The 26,207-nt window shown below is 36.6% G+C and overlaps 1 protein-coding gene and 1 non-coding gene across 2 annotated transcripts in view; one reads left to right on the top strand and one right to left on the bottom strand.

Annotated features, from left to right (window-relative positions):
• FAF1 (Fas associated factor 1) overlaps positions 1-26,207 on the top strand; it is a 534,743-nt gene that overhangs the window by 374,565 nt on the left and 133,971 nt on the right. The window contains exons 9-12 of the mRNA XM_003921572.4: positions 603-698; positions 11,205-11,331; positions 12,299-12,362; positions 13,306-13,387. Of these exons, the coding sequence (XP_003921621.1) occupies positions 603-698; positions 11,205-11,331; positions 12,299-12,362; positions 13,306-13,387 (369 nt within the window). The remainder of the gene's footprint in view (positions 1-602; positions 699-11,204; positions 11,332-12,298; positions 12,363-13,305; positions 13,388-26,207) is intronic.
• On the bottom strand, positions 13,526-13,634 carry LOC120366170 (U6 spliceosomal RNA). Its single transcript, XR_005580917.1, has one exon. It is a non-coding gene; the product is annotated as a U6 spliceosomal RNA (small nuclear RNA).

Below are 26,207 nucleotides of genomic sequence, written 5' to 3'. Positions count from 1 at the left end.
AGTTATTTAAGGCTAATCTGTCCAAACAGTATATTGACAATGAAGTATTTGAGGAAGCACCCTGTAACAGGAGAACTTTTGTAACTAGTCAAATATAAGGCATCTTTCTCTTTTCTGAGAGATTACTTTGGGTAAGAAATTAGTTTAGGGTAAAACCTAAACTTATGCTTTTGTAGATTTTTGGCATATGTATCTTATGGAAATTTAAAATTCTGTATCTCACCTACAATTTTATTTTTCTATCCTTACTGCCCTGGGAGTTAGGAAATGGGTATTACTTTACTAATCAGAAAAGTAGCAGACACACATTCGGGCAGTGGGAGTTTGGGGGTGAGTATGTATGGTATGCCTTAGTTTGGGTTCATTGCAGTTTCCTAGAGCCTCAGTCTATTATCTGATGAAAATTATCCTTGGCTACCGAAACATCCCATGTGTGGAAGAATTTCAAATTTTCAAAGCCCTCCTGGTAATGTAATACCCAGGCAACTAGAGTAAGCTTTCTAATCTAGCTTCAGCAATAATAGAAAATTTCTAAAAAGTAAAATCCTTTTGTGAAACATGGCTGTATTTTGTTTACAAATGATAGATTCTACTTTTTGCAGATGTGTCTTGCTGAATCAGGGCTTTCTTATCCCTGCCATCGACTTACAGTGGGAAGAAGATCTTCACCTGCACAGATCCGCGAACAGTCCGAAGAAGTAAGCCTGTTTGCTAGCTTTTCATTAAACAGAAAGCTTATCCCCCACCTACCTGTCCACTTCTCTTTCTTTTTTATCTGCCAGAGCAATGAATAGATAAAGTTAATATAGCATGAATTAAATCTCAGTAAATTTTTGAAGGCAGAAACTGTCCATACAAAGTTATTACTAATGTACTCCTTATTGCTCTATTAGTTTCATGTTTCAACAGACAGAATTCAGGTGAATTCATTGAAATGATTTTTACTTAGAACTATTGGGCTAACAAATAACGCTCTAGGCTGGACACAGTGCCTCACACCTGTAATCCTAGCACTTTGAGAGGCCAAGATGGGCAGATCACTTGAGGCCAGGAATTCGAGACCAACCAGCCTAGCCAACATGACGAAACCCTGTATCTACTAAAAATACAAAAAAATGAACCGGGCATGGTGATGTGTACCCATAATCCCAGCTACTCTGGAGGCTAAAGCACAAGAATTGGTGGAGGTTGCAGTGAGCTGAGATCGCACCACTGTGCTCCAGCCTGGGTGACAGAGTGAGACCCTGTCTCAAAAAATAAAAATTAAAAAAAAGTGAGCCACTGCACCCAGCCTTAAATTAGGTAGAGCACAATTCAAGTATTTAAAAGCTTAGGCTTGTCCAATAAAACCTTTTTCTACTTACATTCTATGCAAAATGTGGTTGCTCATTTTTATTTAAACTGCCTGTATATTTTGGACATCCATTATGGAAGCTATCACAGGATATCTCCAGCCATCCTTTGAATATGTATTTATATCGCTTAAATATGTGAAAGAGAAATGGAGCTACGTAATTGAAGCTGTAGTTTTTAATCATCCTGTGAAAATTATAATTTGCCACTCTGGTTTTTAACATTTTTTAGAAGACCACTGAGAAGAAAGCTTTCTCCCCTGCTAATAATATGACTATTATATTATACTATGCTGTACTTGGTCTCCAAAAATCCACTAATATTAAAAGGTGGCCAGCTAGCCCCAACCAAATTTCTGTTTTTGTTTGTTTGTTTGTTTTTGTTTTTATTTTTGAGATGGAGTCTCACTCTGTTGCCAGGGCTGGAGTGCAGTGGCATTATCTTTGCTCACTGCAACCTCTGCCTCCCGGGTTCAAGCACTTCTCCTGCCTCAGCCTCCTGAGTAATTGGGATTACAGGCACTTGCCACTATGCCCAGCTAATTTTTTGTATTTTTAGTAGAGACGCGGTTTCACCATGTTGGCCAGACTGGTCTTGAACACCTGACCTCATGATTCACCCGCCTCAGCCTCCCAAAGTACTGGGGTTACAGACATGAGCTACTGTGCCCAGCCTACCAACCAAAATTCTTAATTATTCTATGTCCTCTCCGAGAGGTGACAGGGATATTGTTGCACACGAGGTTTCACTTCATTTATTTTCTTCTCTCACCCTCACCATTAGATGTGTTATTTGGGTGGTCCAAACAACAGAGAGAAGTCAGTTCCATATAGTGAAGAGCAGTATTTGTGAGTCTAGCACATTATTTAGGTTATTTTGAGAAAATGGCAATGTGAGATTGGGAGGCTTTGCCAAACTAAAACAGTCACAACCTCAGTAATATTATTACTGAGTAATAATATCTTATTATTATTAGATATAATAATATCTTATTATAACCAGTTTCATTGTTGAGAAGCCTTTTCTGTTTTCTTCCTTATATTAAGTTGAAATACATGTAATATTGTACCATTCACCCAGTGATTCTGCTTTCTTCTGGTTCTACTCTTCTACATGATTTCATGTGTTTTAAGACAATCTTGTTTTTGTTTTTGTTTTTTGAGACAGAGTCTTGCTCTGCTACCCAGGCTAAAGTGCAGTGGCATGATCTTAGCTCACTGCAGCCTCCTCCCCACAGGTTCAAACAATTCTTGTGCCTTAGCCTCCCAAGTAGCTGGGACTACAGACATGTGCCACCAGGCCTGGCTAATTTTTTTATTTCGAGTAGAGATGGGGTTTTGCCATGTTGGCCAGACTGGTTTTAAGCTCCTGACTTCAAGTGATCTGCCTTCCTCGGCCTCTCAAAGTGCTGGGTTTACAGGTGTGAGCCACTGCACCCAGCCAACAATCATCATTTGGCTGTTGACTTTCTTAAACTTTGAGTTAGGAAGAAAATATTTGAGACCAGCAGTTAAATTCAAGTTTTAGATTTTATAGATTGTAGTTATGTGTCCTTTAGCTGGGAGAATTTTGATTCTTACACCATTTCTCTGGCCTTACAAATACAGTTTCTTTATGATCATTTAATATTTTTTCTCCTCATCCTCCCCTTGTTCCTGACCCCCATTTAAAGATTTCCATATTTCTGGATACCTAGCTAGGTAACAATTTATCCTGAGTTGCTTGGGTGAGGTAGTGTGGGGGCTTTGTTGACTCTGGCTCCTTGGGAGTTGTTCAGTTCTCAGTTGACAGTGAAGAAGGAGAGGCAATACAAAAATATAAACAAAAACAAAACGTTTCTAATGTAATGTTAAAAGCATTAGTTTGTAAGTATGGCTAAAGAAAGATTTATTGAATGCTCACTATGTACTAGTCAGATGAATATAAATTATAATTTTATATTACATGACTAATGAGAAAATTGAGGCAAGCATGAGATGCTAAGGGACCATAGGTATGGGGGAAGGTTGTAACTTTCAAGAATGCTTACAGGCAAGAGCCATGTTTGCCTTTCTCCCCTCTGTAGCCCTAACACCTAGCATAGCATGTAACAGATACATAGTAGTTTTTTGTAAATGAATATTTTTTTAAAATAAAGAAAATAAAAGAAAAAAGACTAGAGGAGTTAACATCCAAATTGAATTATAAAGAATGAGTCACACCCAATTAAATAATCAAGGGAATCATATTCCACTCATTCCATTCAGAGGAATAAGCATGATTTGATGTAGCAAATGAGAAGAGATAAGTGTAGGTTGCTATTAGTGCAGAAGAAAGTTGGGGGGAAAGGAAAATAAGAGATGAGGTGAAAGTGAGGTGACACATTGAGAACTTGAACTGTAGAGAGCAGTAAAATACATTTTTTTTTTTTTTTTTTTTTTTTTTGAGACGGAGTTTCGCTCTTGTTACCCAGGCTGGAGTGCAATGGCGCGATCTCGGCTCACCGCAACCTCCACCTCCTGGGTTCAGGCAATTCTCCTGCCTCAGCCTCCTGAGTAGCTGGGATTACAGGCATGCACCACCATGCCCAGCTAATTTTTTGTATTTTTAGTAGAGACGGGGTTTCACCATGTTGACCAGAATGGTCTCGATCTCTTGACCTCGTGATCCACCTGCCTCGGCCTCCCAAAGCGCTGGGATTACAGGCTTGAGCCACCGAGTAAAATACTTTTTTTTTGAGATGAAGTCTTGCCCTGATACCCAGGCTGGAGTGCAGTGGTGCGATCTTGGCTCACTGCAGCCACCACCTCTCCAGTAAAGCGATTCTTGTTCCTGAGCCTCCCGAGTAGCTAGGAGTATAGGTGCCCACCACCACGCTCAGTGAAATTTTTCTATTTTTGTACAGATGGGGTTTTGCCACGTTGGCCAGGATGGTAACTCCTGACCTCAAGTGATCCATCCGCCTTGGTCCTCCAAAGTGCTGGGATTGCAGGAATGAGCTACTGTGCCTGGCCAGCAGTAAAAGACTTTTAAGTGGGGAGTGATATCTCCTTACAAATACACATTTTAGTTAAGAGCATTCTGCTTTGCACAGGCTAGATTTAAGGGAAGCAAGACTGAAGACAGAGAAATCAGGTATGAGTCTGTTGTCCTAGTACAAGCAAGAGATAATGGGATCATTAATGTAATACAGGACATTAACAGAATGAAGGAAAACACGTCGTCATCTCAATTGATGCAGTAAAAGCATTTGACAACATTCAACACCCTTTCATGGTAAAACTAGAAATAGAAGAAAACTACTTCAACATAATAAAAGACGTATATGAAAAACTCACAGCAAAGATCATACTCAAGGGCGAAAGACTGAAAACTTTTTCTCTAAAATCAGAAACAAGATAAGAATGCCCCCTTTCATCACTTCTATTTGACATAGTACTGGAAGTTCTCACCAGGGCAAAAAAAAAAAAAAAAAAAAAGAAAGAAAGAAAAAGAAATAAAAGGAAGATTTAAAATAATCTCTGTTCACAGATGATATGATTTTATATGTAGACAACTCCAAAGATTACATTTTTTAAAACTATTGAAACTAAAAAATGAATTCAGCAAAATCACAGGATACAAAGTCAACACAAAATTCACTTGCATTTCTATAAACCAATAGTCAACAAACTGAACAGAAAATTAGAAAATAATTCCAATGACAACAGCATCAAACAGAATGATGCTTAGGGATTAACTAACAAAAGAAGTGGAAGACTTGTACTATGAAAGCTACCAAACATTGCTGAAAAATTAAAGAAGATACAAACAGGTGGAAACACATTTCATGTACATGGACTGGAAGGCTTAATGTTGTTCAAATGTCCATAGTGCCCAAAGCTGTTTACAGAAACCCTATCAAAATTCCAATGGTATTTTTTTTTGCAGAAATAGAAAAATTTATCCTAAAATTTATAAGGAATTTCATGGGACCTTGAATAGCCAAAACAATCCTGAAAAAGAACAAAGCCGGAGGACTCACTCTTCCTGATTTCAATATTTAGTAAAAAGATATAGTAATCTAGACAGTGCAGTGCTAACCAGCGTATTATGATAAAATGATGTTCGACAGGGGCACTAATCCCATTCAGTGGAGAAAGGATAGTTTTTTTTTTAACAAATGGTAGTGGGAAAACTGGATAGCTATGTGCAAAAGAATTAATTGGATCCTTACCTAATAGGATATGCAAAAATAAACTAAAAATATATTAGAGACCTAATTGTAAGATCTAAAACAATGCAACTGTTAAAAGAAAACATAGGGCAGAAGTTTTATTACATTGGATTTGGCAGTGGTTTCTTGGTTATGACACTAATGGTACAGGTAACAAAAGAAAAAATAGAGAAATTAGACTTCGTGAAAATTAAAAACTTTTGTGCATCAAAAAACACTAGCAGTGGAGTTAAAAAGGCAACCCACAGAATGGGAGAAAATATTTGCAGTTTATACATCTGATATGGGATCAATGTCTATAAAATATAGAGAACTCCTAAAACTAAGTAATATAACAAACCAGTTAAAAAATGGGCAAAGACCCAGAGCTGCAAGACTGCCACTGCTATAGTTGTTCTGGATTGGGAACCCAGCCCAGCAGCCTTTGCAGTCTCTAGGTGTGTAAACTACCACTTTTCTCCCTCTTCTCTACCTGGAGTCACCTGAGCTGCTCCTGCTTGGGTCTAGAGTCCCTCCTCGACAGACTTTATGTTTTTCAGATGCCTAAGCACCTAAAATCCCTTCTCCCCAGAGCCATCTCAGCTGCTGCCTCCATGGGTTGTTTGACACAGGGACACAGCACATCTACTGCATGTGTGCCTGAAAATGGCTCTGTGACCACTCATCACAGTTTTCAAACCCACCACTACATGTACCTGAGGCTTACCTCTGCCGCTAGGCTACTGCATGCCACCAGCCCTGGCTCTCACAGTTTTGTGTGCATAAGCAGCTGATCCTGCCCCTTGGCTCCTGCCCCTACCACTGTGCTTGCAATCACAGATGGCCCTGCAGCTGCCCACATACACACAGAGAGTCTTAATTCCTGTCACCTAACCCTAGCTGGTTCCTGCAATTGAGCATAAGCAAACTTCCAGCCTCCACCATCCCACATGTGCTTTTACAGTCTTCCCCATCTCCTGTTTCTGTCTCCAGCACTTAACCCAGAGCTTGAGCCTACCTTTGGATCTGCTGCCAGAGGCATGTCTGCAGCCAGCCTCTACACCAGAGGATGTGCGTTCCACTGGCTCTGGCCTTTGTTGTTTCTAGCCGTGGCCCTTTGTTGCTGGACACAGAGGCGCAGCAGAGGACTCCAGTAGCCCTTGTAGCCTCTGCAGACTTCCCCCAGCTCTTGTCATCAAGGATCACACAGGTGTCAATGTCACAGACTCTAGCTGAACTCACAAGATTCAGTGTCCCCCTAGATCTCAAGTCACCACACACACCACACTGGGTACCTTGTGCCCTTAGACCCAGTGCCACAGCATGCCCCAGGATGCCTCTGTTTCTCCCTATCCTCTCTCCACACCCACAGGTGAAGGTCTCTCCTTACTGATGGCAGCCCATAAAGTTTGGAAGAGGTAACTTTTTCATCAAATGCACAGACACCTTTGCAAGAATACAAGGATCATAAAGAATTTGGGAAATATGATACCACCAAAGGAACACAATAAACTCTAGTAACTGACCCCAAAGTATTAGAGATACAGGAATTGCTTAACAAATAGTTTAAAATAAATTTATGCTCAGCCTGGGCAAATAGTAAGACCCAGTGTCTACAAAAAATATAAAAATTAGCTGGATATATTGGCACACACTAAACTTCCACCTCCTAGGTTCAAGTGATTCTCCTGCCTCAGCCTTCCAAGTCGCTAGGATTACAGGCATCTGCCATGCCCCACTAATTTTTGTATTTTTAGTAGAAATGGAGTTTTACCATGTTGGCCAGGCTGGTCTCAAACTCCTGACCTTAAGTGATCTGCCCACCTTGGCCTCCCAAAGTGCTGGGGTTACAGGCATGAGCCATCGCACCAAGCTGACATACCTAGTTTTTAACATAGTACCTTGACATAATAGGTAGTTGCTGAATATTGTTGAAAGGAAAATGTCCAATTATAAGCTTACTTTAATGCTAGTTATGAGTTCCAAATTTTTGCCTTAAACAGTTTAGTTATCATCTCCTCCAGGAAGTTTTTTCCTGATTCCTGTCTCCCATGATTTAGGTGCTCTCTTCTGAATTTACGTGTCATAGCACTAATCACTCTGTTTATAATATATGATGCTCCTTGAGAGAGGATAGGCTGTATCTTTCACACAGGCCCAGTGTGGCGCTTGCCAGGGATTTGTAAATGTTTGTCAAATGTTAAAGGAAATAAATGAATGCACTAAACAGCCCAAAATAGAATCACTAATTTTTTTAGCTGTTTGTTTGTTTTGAGACAAAATTTCACTCTTGTTGCTCAGGCTGGAGTGCAGTGGTGCAATCTTGGCTTACTGCAACCTCCACCTTCAAGTTCAAGCTCTTCTCCTGCCTTAGCCTCCCGAATAACTGGGATTACAGGCATGCGCCACCACATCTGGCTAGTTTTGTATTTTTAGTCGAAACTGGGTTTCACCATGTTGGTCAGGCTGGTCTCAAACTCCCAACCTCAGGTGATCTGCCCACCTTGGCCTCCCAAAGTTCTGGGATTACATGTGTGAGCCACTGCGCCAGGCAGCTGTTTTTAAAATTATGATTAAATATGTTTTCTGAATTTAAATAATTTTAGGGCAGTCATGACAGATACCAAGAGATTATCTATTCTCATCAGCAAACACTAATGAAAAAAAGATTGTTTATCTTATTTTTTTAAAAAAGCTTTTTCTAACCTGTTAGATGTCTGATAGGAAAATATGAGGAGACTAGGAGTTCCTTATACATAATTAAGTAGCTCATTCTTGCAGATATTTCAATAATTCATATTTGAAATATACTTTTTTTCAACAAAATTGGCTTTTAGATACTTCCCTTTGAAGATGTTGTGGTTATAGGATTTTGTTTTTAGGGATTTTAAGAGGTTTTGAGTCTATACTTTGTGAAGGGAAAATGAATAATGGAGACACATGGAGAATATTAAAATCAGTATCTTAGTATGAAGTAAGGTCCTGTTGTTATAGAAGGAGCTAATTTATTGAACTGGATTTGGAGGATAGATGTGGGATGGCAAGGTCAAAGGGGTGAGAATAGAAAGAAGGACATACAGAACATTTCTTTTTTCTCCCATGTCTCCCACCCGTTGTTCTTAACTGATTCTTCTCAAAGGAAGGGGTGAGGACTAGGCAAGCTTAAGCAAAGACTGAAATGATACAGGATGTGAGATTTGTCGTACTGGTCCTTTGTTTCTTTTCACTTGCCTGTGAACCTGGCTAAGCACTGTAAAGGAACATGTAGTGTACCTTGTCAATGTTGAGCCTTTACCTGTTTAAGACTAAGCCTCAAATTTAAAGGGGACTTCATGCTCCAGGTATTTGACTACCCGAAACACAGAGGGAACTCAAGCACTGTTTTCCTAGTAAATGTGTTGTTCTGTGGAGGAGGCTTCTTCACTGCTCTGAAGTGAGAAGGGATTGTGAGTTTTTAAGCTGTTAACTAGCTTAGACCATGAGGACATCTTAAATCTACGAACAAAATTAAGGGAAGAGAAGCAATGTTTCTGTGACAAATAGTGTTAGAATTCAGATAGCAGGTAAATGATTGAGGGAATGATCATTTATTCAGCCAACAAGTGTATCTTCATTATCTTGTCTATTCAAAGCTTTAGAAAGATTGTCTTAAAGTTGAGAGGGAAATATTATGGTTATAATTCTCTGCAGTAATGCTTGAGTATGCCTGAGGAGGAAGTGCTGAGCACACTAGAGAAATAATGAGAAATATCTTGACTTCCTCATTTGGAACTTTTAGAATCACTAGATCAGCAGTTTTAAAGTGTTTCACAGGGTCCTGAGATCCTTTGGAGATACTCAGGGTGTCAACAGATATATGAAAGAAAAGGCCAACTCCAAGAGCGTTAAGTTCCCCATTGACCTCTCCCTGAATCAACCAGAGTAGTCCTACTTTTATGTATTGTAATTTTTTGTAATATTTTGTTTAGGCCTAGGGGAAGGAGGTAACCCTGTGAAAAAAAGTTAGAAAACCACCAATGACAGATTTTTAAGATCCTTCCAGCTTTAAAAATCTGTGATTTGACGACTGTCTGACCTCTGACATTACCTCTAGCTAAATTTTTATGAGTCTTTTTGTTTGTTTCTTTGTCTTTTTTGAGGCAGGGTCTCACTGTCACTCAGGCTAGAGTGCAGTGGCACAAACAAGGCTCACTGCAGCCTTGACCTCCTGGGCTCAAGCAATTCTTCTACCTCAGCCTCCCAAGTATCTGGGACCATAGGCGTACATCATCATGCCAGGCTTTTTGTGTTTTTTTTTTTCCCCAGACAGAGTTTCTTGTCATTCAGGCTGGACCGCAATGGCATGTTCTCAAATCATTGCAACCTTCGCCTCTCGGTTCAAGTGATTTTCCTGCCTCAGCCTCCCAAGTGGCTGGGATTACAGGCACCTGCCACCACTCCTGGCTAATTTTTTTTTTTTTTTTTGTATTTTTAGTAGAGATAGGATTTCACCATCTTGGCCAGGCTGGTCTCGAACTCCTGACCTCAGGTGATCCATCCGCCTCGGTCTCCCAAAGTGCTGGGATTACAGGTATGAGCCACTATGCCCAATCTTTTTTTTTTTTTTTTTTTTTTTGGTAGAGAGGAGATCTGGCCATGTTGCCCAGGCTAATTTTATGAGTCTTAGATTTTGTTTCTATTAATGCTTTTCTGGCAAAATATTTACCTGTATGTTAGGTTTTTCTGCATAGACTGAAGGATCAGTTAGTTTCCACATTTTATAATTTAAGTACATAGTGCCACATTTGAAAAGATAGAAATTTTATTTACTAAATAGTATTTACAGAGTTTATTTATTGAACATAGTATGGACAAACATGTAGCCAGATACCTTGCTTGGACCCTCTTCTTACTTAAGGCATGAATATTCAGCAGTACTTACAACCCAGTCCAAAAGTTTTAAATCTCAGTATTTCAGAATCACATTCTAGCCTAGAGAATAACAGCCTAGTTCTTTGAAGCTGATGTTTTTAATACCTTTTCAACTGATGTTGCTGAAAACAAACTAAATAGAGCATATTTATAATGCTCAGCAGGTAGTAATTCTCAATAAATTTTTACTGAATTAAAACATTCAATTCATATGTAAAACATTATTATTACATCTCATCTTCAGTTTACAAAGAGCTTTCATACATTATTTCATGTTATAATCCATAACAATATGAGGATAGTATACCATATTTCACTAAGAGAAACCTGAGAACCATGGCAGTGAGGGAGTAGAAAGTTTAAAAATGCTACCATTGCTTCTACCTGCCAAATATAAATTAGTGTGAGCTTTTTGAGATACTCATAGCTTACTTCATCTCTGACTTCTCCGGTTGTACCCATTTTCTCACTTATTTTGTACTTAATTGTGTACTATACGCTGGGGAAAAAACAGACCAAAAATTCCTGTATTTAGTTTGTAAGCATTTTTCATTTTCCCTCAGTCTCCAACCTTTGGTCTACAGGTATTACAGCAAGTTTAGAAAGTATGTAAGCCTTAAAAGGAAAAATTGGTAAGCTTTACTCTAGCAAATGACTTTATTTGATAAAAATTTTATAACACTTATGTCCTGTTATTATATAATTTATTTTTAGAATTTGATATGCCAAAATCAACATCAAACTAATGAGGACTTTTCTTAAATAGCAAAGCACCGATGTTCATATGGTTAGTGATAGCGATGGAGATGACTTTGAAGATGCTACAGAATTTGGGGTGGATGATGGAGAAGTATTTGGCATGGCATCATCTGCCTTGAGAAAATCTCCAATGAGTAAGTATTAATAGCTCTTTGGGTCCAGCAATAGAATTCTTTCGTCTAGTACACAAACTTATGAAGAACATTAAACTTAAAAATCTCTTACTGACCTCCAGGTTTGGGAAGATAAGATAACAGAGAATAGGCATTCTTCATTAGAACCACAGCCTTTTGAATTTTGATTTTATTAAGCTGAAAAATTCCCAGTGCATTAGGAAAATTCATTTAAAAATGCAAGGGAGTGTAACTTTTGTTTTGTATGTATAATTAATTACGACTGTCTCTCTTTAAAGTTAGAGATTGATTAACAAACCAGGTGTACTTTTTGTGACTGATAATGTTTTACCACATCTTATTAGAGATGCCAGTTTTAAGATTAGTAATGTCACTTTTCCATTCAATGGTACCCATCTTTGAAAGGAAAACAGTAAACTAAATGTGCCAGCTCTTTGACTTCCACTTACAAAATGCATACAATAGAATAACAAGCAATGCTATGTGCAAAATGGCCACTAAAATAATAATGGCCTGTTTGCTTTGTGAAATTGGAGAACTCCTGTGGGCATAAATAGATGTGATGTTACATAAAATTGGCTATTTTCTCAATGAGGTCTTTAAAATAATATCAGATTCATTTAATATAATTTAGTCACAAGATGTCTATTTAGAGAAAACACTGAAATCCTAAATGACAACTGGGCACATATTTTAAATGCTTAACAGGATTGTGTCTGTTGGTTTTTCAAAATTTATGAGCTTGGAATATTTTAAGATTCTTTTTGATTCTGATTTGATGAGATGTAATATATGTTGAGTTAAACTGTCCCCTCAGATACATCACAGAAGCTAAAATTTAATTTTATTTCCTCTTTATTGATTAAATATATTTCTTATCTGTGGGACTAGATGTTATGTGGTTTGTTTTCTGTGTCTATTTGTTTTGTTTTTTTTGTTTTTGTTTTTTCTTTTGTTTGTTTTTTAGTGCCAGAAAACGCAGAAAATGAAGGAGATGCCTTATTACAATTTACAGCAGAGTTTTCTTCAAGGTAGGGTTAGGACATTAACTATATAAAATTGATGCTCTTTTATACTACTGTAATTTTTTTCTTTGGCAATTTTAATTATAGATTGTTTAAAATTTCTCCTTAAAGTATTCAAAGGACATACTTGTTAATTTATGTTGTCCTAATAGTGAAACACATACTGTTCAATGTGAAACAACTAGTAAACCATTAATGCCAGTTCAGAGATAGATTCAATTTATTTCTCTATCTTTATAGACATTCAATAAACGGATCCTAATTTAATATTTTTATTATATTCCGGAAGGACCAGGATATAGTATACTAATTTTTAGTATATCCTAGGACAGTCACATGGAAAATCCTTTAAAACAATATTAAATTTTAAAATAAACATTTTAAATCCAACTGAATTTTTTCTTTTGGAATTGTTTTACATTTCTTCCTTTAGTGTCAAATATAACATGTTTTGTATGAATTTGAGAGTCTGCTGTGGTGTTCAAATATAAAGAGAATTAATGTTTAATCCTCAATTTGGTATAAATGATTTTTTTAGTGATATTTTCTGTTGAAATGTAATATGGAAACTTTTAAAAGAAAGTTTTTCCCTCTGTATTGGAATTCTGGAATAAATGGACTAAAATGAGAAAATAAGGCTAATGTAACTAGAAAAATCATATGAAAGTGAGTAATAAAGAACTTTTTATAAATGGCATGGTTTCATAGCACTTATTAATTCATTTGCTAGGCATACTTAAAACTCCAGTATTCTAGTGTATCAGTACAGGCCAAAAATAATTCTGAAAACCAATGAAGTTCATTTCTCAGCTTTTAAAGAAATGTTTTTATGTTTAGTATGCATTAAACATTAGCCCCAATATTTACTTAAAAGTCATTGATTAGACTTGTGAAACTTTGAAGTGAATTTGAAATGTATTTTAATTAATAGAGTTAATTTTTTCTATAGATATGGTGATTGCCATCCTGTATTTTTTATTGGCTCATTAGAAGCTGCTTTTCAAGAGGCCTTCTATGTGAAAGCCCGAGATGTAAGTACAGTTTGACCTTGTCTGATTAAAAAGTGCATCCTACAAGTTTACTACTAGGTCTGAGGCAATGATTAAATGTTTTCTGTTGGTTTTTGTTTGTTTGTTTGTTTTTGTTTTTTTGTTTTGTTTTGTTTTTCAAAAAGCATGGAACTCTTCATGAATATGAATTTGTGTGTGATCATTGTGCAGGGGCCATGCTAATCTTCTCTGTATAAGTCCAGTTTTAGTATATGTGCTGCTGAAACAAAATGAAAAGCGTTTTCTCTTTTCATTTTGAGATTGGAGACTTCGTTTGTTTCTGGTTCATCGGCTAACCAAGTCTTCAACAGGATGCCCATTTCACAAGGGACATTAATGTGATTGGGGTATACTGCTGGCTCTTGCAGAAGGCCTTGTGAAGCATTGAAACTGTTTTCTTAATGGGAAAAAAGGTGGACATGCTTAGAAGGCACGAGGCTACATGTTTGTAATCTTTTCAGTTATGCAACTGACTAGTTCTTGATAGATTTGTTCTTTAGTCTTTTCCCAAAATGATTAGTCTGTGTAGTGATATATATCTAGCAATTGCAATATTTTTCCCCTAGAAGTCACTTTGGGCCAAAAAAAAAAAAAAGATTTTGAACATAGAAATGAACTTTGTGATCTTCAAGTCTATAACAAGAAGTCCATAACAAAAACTTAGAAGATAAATTTTGGCCTGGCGCAGTGGCTCAAGCCTGTAATCCCAGCACTTTGGGAGGACGAGGCGGGCGGATCACAAGGTCAAGAGATCGAGACCATCCTGGTCAACATGGTGAAACCCCGTCTCTACTAAAAATACAAAAAATTAGCTGGGCATGGTGGCGCATGCCTGTAATCCCAGCTACTCAGGAGGCTGAGGCAGGAGAATTGCCTGAACCCAGGGGGCGGAGGTTGCGGTGAGCCAAGATCGCGCCATTGCACTCCAGCCTGGGTAACAAGAGCGAAACTCCGTCTCACAAAAAAAAAAAAAAAAAAAAAAAAAAAAGAAGATAAATTTTAAGCAAGAAGATTCTAATCACTGTTTGTAGGTTGACACAGCAGTCAAGACGTCAATAATCTGGCTCCTGCCTATCTATGTAGCTTCAGCTCTTCCCATTCCCTGCCTCACACTTAATACATCTGGCAATAGTGTACCATTTGTGTTTCCCCAGAATCTTAAGTTTTTTCATGCTTCTCCACTGCTAGAAATGCCTTTCATTCTGCTCTTTACCTGGATGACTCCTCCTCCTCCTCCTCTGAAACTTACCTTTTCTGGCTTCTCCCCTTCTCTCACATTGGTGGCACCTACCGCTTTAGCACTTCCTAGTGAAAAACTCTCTACTTATCTCTTATTGTTACACTTAACATAGTGTTTATAATTATCCATTCTACATGTGTCTTCCCAGGAGTTTTGATTTTCTTTTGGCAGGGACTACATTCTTTATGTCTCTGTATTTAGTAAAAATTCATTAAGCGTTTAATGAATGAAGGAATAAAGAAAGGGAAGAAGGAAGGAGTAGTGTGTGTATGGGGTAGAGGGGAAAGCTATTGGAATTAAAGAGGGCAAGGAGTTTTGAGAACAGACTGCAAGGATGCCTCTGAGAGTTCTGTATTCTAGATTATGTTAAATTCTGATACAAAGAAAAATCATTTAAAAATAAATTTTAAAAATCAAATTCCATGATGATTAATAATCAAATTAGAGCTATAATTGGTAGTCTAATGAATTTAGAGTAGGAAACTTTTCTTTACCCTACGAATATCAGAATAGCCCTTTTAAAAGCTGTTTTAAGCAATTATGTTTCAACTTGTAAATCTATATAAAATTGATGTTTTTAAAGAAATGCATATTTATGATAATATATATTTGTAGTGTTCTTAAATATAGGTTTATGGAAAATATTGGGCTGGACGTGATGGCTCATGCCTGTAATCCCAGCACTTTGGGAAGCTGCAGCAGGTGGATCACTTGAGCTCAGGAGTTCAGGACCAGCCTGGGCAACGTGGTGAAACCCCATCTTTACAAAACAATTACAAAAATTAGCCAGGCATGGTGGCGCATGCCTGTAACCCCAGCTTTCTTAATTATAACTTCTTTTATGTTATTTTAACTTTTTATTATAAAAAATATTTAAATTTTAATACAGAAAAAGTAGAAAGAATATTAAAATAAATAGCCAAATCTCTATACCTACATTTAATAATTATGAAAATTTTGCCATATTTGCATCTTTCATATATAGGCATCTCAAAATTTTAATGGAGCCTTAAGGCCTAAATGACTTAAAAGGATTAACTGCTACAGATGGACAAGAAAGCAACATTTGAAATTTAATTATTTATATGTTTATACTTACTTGGATTTGTGATTTTGCTGAATAAATTTTTATGATAAATTTTTGTTTCAGTTTTTCTCTGATTGAAAATGGCAAATGTTGACTGGAACAGAGAACAAATTAAAAATTTATTCAAAATTCACAAAAACAAACAAGTATAAAAAATATAAATAATTAAAACTTTAAATAATTTTTTAATAGTTTATAGCAGTTAAGCTTTTGAATTTTTGAAACTTAAACTGAACAGAAACATTTAGGGTATCCTGTATTTTCATTGTTTTTTGCTAAGCCATTTCAAAATAAATCATAGATGTCATCCTTTACCCCTAAAAACTTATGCATTTTCCAAAAATAATGATACTCTCCTACATAATCACCATATTATTTTCACATATAACAAAATAAATAATTCCTTAATATTATCTAATATTCAGTGCATATTCAGACTTCACCGGTCATCCCCAGAATTTCTTTTTAGCTGTTGTTTTGGAACCACAGTCCACCCAGGATCACAAGTTATGTTTGAGTATTAGATATTTTAAATACCTTTTAAGCAAGTACCATCTCTCCCCATTTTTTTCCTCTGGCATTTTCTTTGTGAAGAAATCAGACCAGATGACTTGTAGATTGTTCCAAATTCTGGAATTGTGTGATTGTTTCCTTGTGATATTATTTAACCCTCTATCTCTGGTTTCCTGAAAAATGGATATTAGGTCTAAAAGCTTTGTTAGATTCAGGTGAAATGCTTTGTAAAATAATGCTGAATATTTTATTTTAACAGGATTTTTAGTGGTTATGGAGTCTTTCATTGTATGGCCATGTTGTTATATTTAAATAATCACTTATTAGACATATATATGTTTGAAAGAATATCTGTAGTATTAAAATAATGTAGTTTTCAACTTATTCTTTGATAATAGTGCATTTGGGATATATCTTTCTCTGCTTTCCAGCAAGATTGCAAAACAGTCGAAGTAAACCGGAAAATGTCATGGCCTTTATAACATAAACCGTAGCTCCCAAAATAGGTATAGATAATCTTAAAAACACATTCCAAAGCTTCTGTAAGATATACTAGGTATACCTCAAGCATTTTAGCTCTAAATGCAGATAACTTGCACTTAAAAATACAGTATATCATAGACAAAAGAACTTTTACTGTCTTGTACAGTAAATTGGCATTTGGATTTATTCAGACTGATAATCCCCTGAGGAATATAAGCTCTTGTTTATTAACTCCTGGATATTTCTAATGAATCAATTGATTGTTTGCTTTTCTTAGTGTCTGGATGTTTTAACAGATGAAAAATTATTGGTTTATGTAATTAAATATTTTGCTTCATGTTAGATTCATAACCAAAATCCACTGTCCTCTCTGGACTGATAAAACTGTCCTTATCTTTATTCCTTTGTCCAAGGCTTTTTTCTTTTCTTATTTCTCTTTTCCAAGTTACAGATCAACACTTTATTTACAGTTTATTATATTTCTATAAACTTAAGTAAAGTTTAACTTCATGACAGATAAGTAACTGAGAATTAAATCTAAATAGGTACATTTATTATGGTCATCAAGCAGATTATATAGATCTTCTTTTAATTGTGTAAGTATAGTAATTGTAATGTTACTTAAGAATTATATGATGCTCTGTGGTTTATAAAACATGTTCCTATATGTATCTCATTTGAACCCCACAACCAATCAGTGAAATAGGGATATAGAATACTCATATTCCCATTTTAGAGATGCTAAAGCCCAAAAAAGCTATATAACTTGCCTACAACACACTAATAGTAAGTAGTAGGGACCAAATAAGAGCTCACATGTTCCAACACAGGTTGGAACATAGTGTATATGGCTTACACTATCCCACCACACTTGAGTTTTCATTCCTAATGATCAAATTTCATCTCTCCTTTTCATATTTCACACTAGAGAGTTAAAACAAATCTTGTTCAAGATTATTTTTTAAAACTTTGGAATGAATCAGTTTTCAGAAAACAGTTTGCTGATGTTCAAACATTTTAAGGCAAATGTGACAGATACTGTGGCACTCTTACATTTTCATCTTAAATATCACGTTTAATTTAAACTGTGGGAGGCACATTAATTTTACCAGGGCAACAGATGAGCCTCCAGCACCAGCATTCCTCACTTGAAGTGAGAAATTGAGTTCCAAGAGTAAATAAAAACAAGATTGAAGGTTTAAATCCTCTGCTAGGCTTTTTGAACTTATATACTCATTAAATGTTTATTGGAGTGGTGGGATTACAAAGGATTTGGGGAGCTTCATCAACTGGTATATAGTTAATCACTAAGTAAAACACTACATTTGATAAAGTGTTTCTCACGATGCCACGTTCAATCCATCTTAATGAAAACTGCTTCAAACTGATTTCATTTGAGAGCATTTGGTGGTGAGAGTGCTCCTAGTTCTTTTTGCCTTTTTTCTTGAGGAATTTACAATACTGTACCAAGCAGAGCCTCCAACTTTGGTAAAGCAGTTATTCTAAGTCTTTATGTTTCTTTTAAGTATCTTGTGACCAAGTTTTGACTTCTGATAATATACTGATCTGTTTTATGACTTCCTTCCTTGCCCTTATCTATGAAGGACACTCATCCAGTTGAGGGTTATAAATGTTTGTTACATGTCCTCTAAGGATCTAAGAAATAGAGGTTTACTGCTTTTGCTCAGTCTAACAAGGAAAATAAAACAATATAAACAGATCCATATGGTGTAATATGCTATACAAGCAAAGAGAAGAGGTACCTTCAACTGCCTTAGAAGTTCAGGGGGAAGATTTAGTTTCTTTCTTTTTTTTTGAGATGAAGTCTCACTCTGTCACACAGTTTGGAGTGCAGTGACGTGATCTCGCTCACTGCAAACTCTGCCTCCTGTGTTCAAGCAATTCTCCTTCTCAACCTCCTGAGTAGCTGGGACTACAGGTGCATGCCACCATGCCCTGCTAATTTTTGTGTTTTTAGTAGAGATGGGGTTTCACCATGTTGGCCAGGCTGGTCTTGAACTCCTGATCTCAGGTGATCCACCTGCCTTAGCCTCCCAGGTGCTGGAATTACAGGCATGAGCATCCAGCCCAGGGAGAAGATTTCTAGAGAAAGTACCTCTGATTTGAATTTTAAATGATGAGAAATACTTAGGCAAATAACAGAATTTTAAGCTGAAGGAAGAACAAAAGCAAAGGCAATGGAAGATTAAAGTGAGGAAACTACAAGCAGTTTGGTATTAGTGGAGGAAAAAAATGCAGGACAGAGAGTTCCATTGCTAAGCATGATGCTGATAAAATCAATGGGGGTCAAGGCATGAAGGGGCCTGTGATTCCCTGGCATTAGCTGGCATTTGAAATCTGTTTTTAGCCTGCACATGGTGACTTACACCTGTAATCCCAATACTTTGAGGGGCCAAGGTGGCAGGAGTTCTAGACCAGATTGGGCAACATGGTGCCATCTCTACAAAAAAAAAAAAAAAAAAAAAAACAGCCAGGTGTGATGGCATGTGCCTGTGGTCCCAGTTACTCAAAAGGCTGAATCAGGAGGATTACTTGAGTCCAGAAGGTCCAACCTGTAGTGAGCCATGTTCATGCCACTGCACTCCAGCCTGGACAATAGAAAAAGACCCTATCTCAGGCAGGGGGGAAAGATTATTCTTTTTTTTCCTTGGAGCCTCCCCACCTCTCATGCCTGCTGTCCTGAATTCTCTTTTTCTACACCACCAAAAGTACCCTAGAGAATCATTAGACATTTATAGTAACTAAAAATCAAAGTAGCAGGGCTTATCTCCCATGTGTAAGATTGTTCCTTTCCCAAGCATTCCTTTGGGAATCTGAGCTTTGATATTAGTAATTTCCTTACAGCTCCAAAGATCTGACTTCACACCAGTGTTTTCAAATATTATACATAAATTAAGGGAATCAGTACTCAATTTCTGATTTCCCACTTAGTAGCTCTGCAATGACCCCCAAACAAGTAATGAGACTGTGTCTAATATGGGGAAAAAATGATGATGATATTATCTACTTTATAGAGGTTGTTTTGAGACTTAAATGGGATGTTACCCATAAATGCACCCAGCACTGTGGATAAGATAGATGGTGCCATTAAGCAGTTTTGGACAAATTTGAGAAATGTTTGCAAAATAACAAAACTGATTTTCTCATTCAGTTATGAACTAGTTCTAGTAACAGTTCCAGAAAGGAATTTTGAGAACCCCATGAGCATTTCTACCTCTAAAATTAGTAGTTCACTTTTAACAGTGCTATTAGTTATCAAGTTTTATTATATTTATTTTTTAAAAATCAGCCCATTTTAAAGTCATGCTCTTTCTATTGCTTCCTGTTGAAAGAAATCTAAATGCCATTATTGATCATTGTCTTTTAAGAAAAGTAAGTTCCACACAAACTTGAAGCCACAGCTGTAGTTGGTAAGTTTCTAGCTCACCACACAATATCCAGAAAACCAGGCAAACAAACTTCTTTGTGCTTTGGAAAATATGCTCAGTCTGCTCATCTTGTCTGTGTTATTTTTTTCATTTAAATTCCTTAAAGGCAGGACAGTGTCTTTTATAGTAATTTTGTATGACAGCTGGGACAACATCCTGCACATGTGTGAAATAAGACCTAGAGTGCTAATATATATATTTTTAGAAAAATATCTTTTAATTATACAAATAATACATTTGTTATAGGAGAATGAAAATATAGATGCAGTTTAAGTAGAAAATGATACCATATAATTCCAAACCTGAAAATCACCACCATTTATTAAATGCTCTTACTTTTTAAATGTTATTTTTAAAAAAACTATCAACATGTTTATCAGTCAGAAAGCTGATACAGTTTATATAAATACAACCATACCAAACCTGCTGTTCTGCAATTAGATGTTTCTACTAAATAGTATATTTGTTAGCACCATTTAGAATTTGCCAGTAATCCTCCAATTAATTATTGGGTCTGCCTAATTAAAATTGTAAAAATCTTTTAGCACCCATATTAAAATTATTTCTTAAATTAGTTTAAAACTTATTAGTTTAGAAATACACTGCCATTTAAAACTTTCTTAAATTTTAAATTTTTTTTCAATTTAAAAGTTAAATTGGATTTCTAAGTATTGCCCTTGTAAGTTCTGGAAACCTGTTCTATATCTAATCCTAAACTTTTTTGCTTAAAGAGCTGTGGTAAAAAGAGTACTAATAAGAATTCTCAGGTTTGAATTTTGGTATGTCTTTTGCTAGCTATTATTAATAGTTGTATTCTATTAACCAAGTTACTCAACTTCCATTACTACATTTAAAACTTTGGATTGTAATTCGTACCTCACAAGGTTGTTGGATAAAAAAAGTAATATATGTAAAACATCTTTGAAGTTGTATGTGAAACATCTTTGAGTTTGTTTGCTTATAGTAGATGGACATTTACTAAATCAAGCAGATTTGGATTTGAAACTTTGCTTTGATATGACTAGCTATATAAGCCACCATTTTGTTTTCTCTGAAATGGGGATAAAAATATCTTAGCAATGAACCCACTTTGGAGTCATGAATCCTTACCATAATAGTAACCCAGTTATTCAGAAATACATCTTAGAGAAGATGAATAGGCCTGTTTAATTGGTATATAGGGTACCTGTAAGGGAACAGCAGGGGATAGGGCTAGAAGAGAGAGTCTGGGAATGATGGTTATCATGAAATCCCCAAATGCCAGCTAAAAACAAATTTTTCTGTTGTTAGTTAGTGGTTAACTGTTCAGAGTTTTTGAAGCAACATTGTCAGGGATATAATAAAGGAATAAATAATATGGTAGAAGTTTGTGGGATGGTTGAAGGGGAGAAATTGGTGACAGTGAGACTAATCTGTGTACATTTGGGCATGTATACCTAATGAGTATCAGGCAATGATCAGAAAACCATGGTACAGTAATGTCACAATATAGTTTACAAACTTTTTGGACCTAAATATCACAACCTGTTTGCTTTTATATACCTTTTTATACACATATATTTACTGGTATCCTGGTTCTCTCCCACACTCCTTGAAGTGGCTAACAAAATTAAAAATAATGCTCTTTTGTCAGACATGCTCTAATATGTTCTGGCCTTTTTTTTTTTTTTCCTTTAGAACGTTTCAGTAGAATCTGTTGATTTTTGTATTTGCCTTATCATGTACAGTCTTTTAAAGATAACTATATTGAGAAAAGCAAAGTATTTCTTGTGTCAGATTAGACATATTATCATCACTAAAGAAACTGGAAACTTACACCACAGAGAGCTAATTTCTCCAATATACATACTTATGAGGAACTTCAAAAAGCATTAAGAAAAAAAAACAACTACCATAGTATGGGCAAGCAATATAAACAGGTCTCTCACACAAAAGGAAATAAAAACTACTCACAAAATTTGAAAAGATGATTCATATCTTTCATAGCTGTGTATACTAATACATAATTTTTACCTATTTCTACATATATATGTATGCTAATGAGAAATAAGATAAACAAGGATACTTACTACAGCATTGTTTATAATAGCAAAAACTGGAAATAAATGTTCATCATTAAAGGACTGATTAAATAATGATGCATTCACATAGTAGAATACTATGCAACCATTTAAAAGAGTGGAGCTACTTCATATATTGATGTGGAATTTTGTTAAAGATACTTTTTTGTTTTTTTGAGACAGAGTCTTACTCTGTCACCCAGTTTGGAGTGTAATGGCATGATCTTGGCTCACTGCAACTTCCGCCTCCTGGGTTCAAGGAGTTCTATGCCTTAGCCTCCCGAGTAGCTGGGATTAGAGGGACCTGGCACCATACCCGGCAAATTTTTGTATTTTTGGTAGAGACTGGGTTTCACCATCTTGGCCAGGCTGGTCTCGAACTCCTGACTTCATGATCTTCCTGCTTCAGCCTCCCGAAGTGCTGGGGTTACTGGTGTGAGCCACCATGCCTGGCCAACACATTGTTAAGTGAAAAAAAGTGAGGTGTATAATGTATCTGCTTTAATTACATGTATAGTGTATCTGCTTTTGTGTTATAAAATTTACCTAAATGTATAGGTAGGTAGGTAGGTAGGTAGGTAGGTACAGAGATGATAAAAATTTTTTTAAAAGTCTGGACCAACCACTTGCTGTGACTTCAGCCATCCTGTTGGGCCTTGAATATATATAATCTGGCATACATGTTAGTTTGCTATTCCTTCTATCTTGTTATTTTATTATTCAGGTTATATCATGTTGCAAGATAAATTCTAACTAGCACTTCTGCTTAAAAATTGACCGGAACTTAGTTATGAAGCCACGCTTGATTAAAAGGGAGGCTAAGAAATACAGTTTTTATTTTAGCCATTATCTAACTAAAAAAATAAGAAATGAAAAATATTATGGGACAACTAGTCTCTGCCATGCTTATTAAATGAGTGATTAAGAGTTAACACAGTTCTATATGCTTAAACACAGGTTTTTATAATATATAATATTCTACTTAGAAATGTGTTTTCCAGACAATATTTGATGGTATTAAAAAGCTACTGAACATATGCACCCATAAATCATTGTAATCTTACAATTTTCAGTAACAATGCATTGATATATTTTTAATGAAAAATTACTGTCTTCTTTGCTGCTATAGTTCTGCCACCTCTTGGAATGTGGAAATAGATATAAGTAGGCTATGGGTTCTTGTTCTGTTCCTCAATGGCCTAAACGTGGGGGAGAGGAGTACACTTGACACTGGCACTCTGGTTGTCCTGCTTGTTTAACTGGCCTGTTGCTGACTGGGAGTTGTGTCATCCCTCTCCACAGAGAATAGTAGAGGATCAGAAAAATCCTTCCTGTGCTTTTTTTTTTTTTTTTTTTAATATTTATTTATTTTTTTTTTATTGCATTTTAGGTTTTGGGGTACATGTGATGAACATGCAAGATTGTTGCATAGGTACACACATGGCAGTGTGCTTTGCTGCCTTCCGTCCCCTCACCTGTATCTGTCATTTCTCCCCATGCTATCTCTTCCCACCTCCCCACCCCCCCGCCCCTCCCCCATTTCCCCCCAACGGACCCCAGTGTGTAGTGCTCCCCTCCCTGTGTCCATGTGTTCTCATTGTTCAACACCCGCCTATGAGCGAGAATATACGGTGTTTGATTTTCTGCTCTTGTGTCAGTTTGCTGAGAATGATGGTTTCCAGGTTCATCCATGTCCCTACGAAGGACGTGAACTCATCGTTTTTGATGGCTGCATAATATTCCATGGTGTATATGTACCACATTTTCCCTATCCAGTCTATCATCATTGGGCATTTGGGTTGGTTCCAGGTCTTTGCTATTGTAAACAGTGCTGCAATGAACATTCGTGTGCACGTGTCCTTGTAGTAGAATGATTTATAATCCTTTGGATATATACCCAGTAATGGGATTGCTGGGTCAAATGGGATTTCTATTTTTAGGTCCTTAAGGAATCGCCACACTGTCTTCCACAATGGTTGAATTAATTTACATTCCCACCAACAGTGTAAAAGTGTTCCTATTTCTCCACATCCTCTCCAGCATCTGTTGTTTCCCGATTTTTTAATGATCGCCATTCTAACTGGTGTGAGATGGTATCTCAATGTGGTTTTGATTTGCATTTCTCTGATGACCAGTGATGATGAGCATTTTTTCATATGTTTGTTGGCCTCCTGTATGTCTTCTTTTGTAAAGTATCTGTTCATATCCTTCGCCCATTTTTGAATGGGCTTGTTTGTTTTTTTCTTGTAGATCTGCTTTAGTTCTTTGTAAATTCTGGATATCAGCCCCTTGTCAGATGGGTAGACTGCAAAAATTTTTTCCCATTTTGTTGGTTGCCGATTCACTCTACGGACTGTTTCTTTTGCCGTGCAGAAGCTGTGGAGTTTGATTAGGTCCCATTTGTCTATATTGGCTTTTGTTGCCATTGCTTTTGGCGTTTTGGTCATGAAGTCCTTGCCTACACCTATGTCCTGAATGGTTTTCCCTAGATTTTCTTCTAAGGTTTTTATGGTATTAGGTCTGATGTTTAAGTCTTTAATCCATCTGGAGTTAATTTTGGTGTAAGGTGTCAGGAAGGGGTCCTGTTTCTGCTTTCTGCACATGGCTTGCCAGTTTTCCCAACACCATTTATTAAACAGGGAGTCCTTTCCCCATTGCTTGTTTTTGTCAGGTTTGTCGAAGATCAGATGGTTGTGGGTATGTTGTATTTCCTCTGAGGCCTCTGTTCTGTTCCATTGGTCTATATCTCTGTTTTGGTACCAGTACCATGCTGTTTTGATTACTGTAGCCTTGTAGTATAGTTTGAAGTCCGGTAGCGTGATGCCTCCTGCTTTGTTCTTTTTGCTTAGAATTGACTTGGCTATGCGGGCTCTCTTTTGGTTCCATATGAAGTTTAAGGTGTTTTTTTCCAGTTCTGTGAAGAAGGTCATTGGTAGCTTGATGGGAATAGCGTTGAATCTGTAAATTACTTTGGGCAGTATGGCCATTTTCACGATGTTGATTCTTCCTAACCATGAACATGGAATATTTCTCCATCTGTTTGTATCCTCTCTTATTTCGTTGAGCAATGGCTTGTAGTTCTCCTTGAAGAGGTCCTTTACGTTCCTTGTTAGTTGTATTCCTAGGTACTTTATTCTCTTTGTAGCAATTGTGAATGGCAGTTCATTCTTGATTTGGCTCTCTTGAAGTCTATTACTGGTGTATAGGAATGCTTCTGATTTTTGCACGTTGATTTTGTATCCTGAGACTTTGCTGAAGTTGTTTATCAGTTTCAGGAGATTTTGGGCTGAGATGATGGGGTCTTCCAGATATACAATCATGTCATCTGCAAATAGAGACAATTTGATTTCCTCCTTTCCAATTTGGATACCCTTTATTTCTTTTTCTTGCCTGATTGCTCTGGCTAGAACTTCCAGTACTATATTGAATAGGAGTGGTGAGAGAGGGCATCCTTGTCTAGTGCCAGATTTCAAAGGGAATGCTTCCAGTTTTTGCCCATTCAGTATGATATTGGCTGTTGGTTTGTCATAAATAGCTTTTATTGTTTTGAGATACGTTCCGTCAATACCTAGTTTATTGAGGGTTTTTAGCATAAAGGGTTGTTGAATTTTGTCAAAAGCCTTCTCTGCATCATTTGAGATAATCATGTGGTTTTTGTCTTTGGTTCTGTTTATGTGGTGAATTACGTTTATGGACTTGCGTATGTTGAACCAGCCTTGCATCCCCGGGATGAATCCTACTTGATCATGGTGGATGAGCTTTTTGATATGCTGTTGCAATCGGTTTGCCAGTATTTTATTGAAGATTTTTGCATCTATGTTCATCATGGATAGTGGCCTGAAATTTTCTTTTCTTGTTGAGTCTCTGCCGGGTTTTGGTATCAGGATGATGTTTGTCTCGTAAAATGATTTGGGAAGGATTCCCTCTTTTTGGATTGTCTGGAATAGTTTCAGAAGGAATGGTATCAGCT

The sequence above is a fragment of the Saimiri boliviensis genome, chromosome 11 (genome assembly GCF_048565385.1).
Source record: "Saimiri boliviensis isolate mSaiBol1 chromosome 11, mSaiBol1.pri, whole genome shotgun sequence".
NCBI classification, from domain to species: domain Eukaryota; kingdom Metazoa; phylum Chordata; class Mammalia; order Primates; family Cebidae; genus Saimiri; species Saimiri boliviensis.
This window is presented reverse-complemented; position numbering and strand designations above follow the sequence as displayed.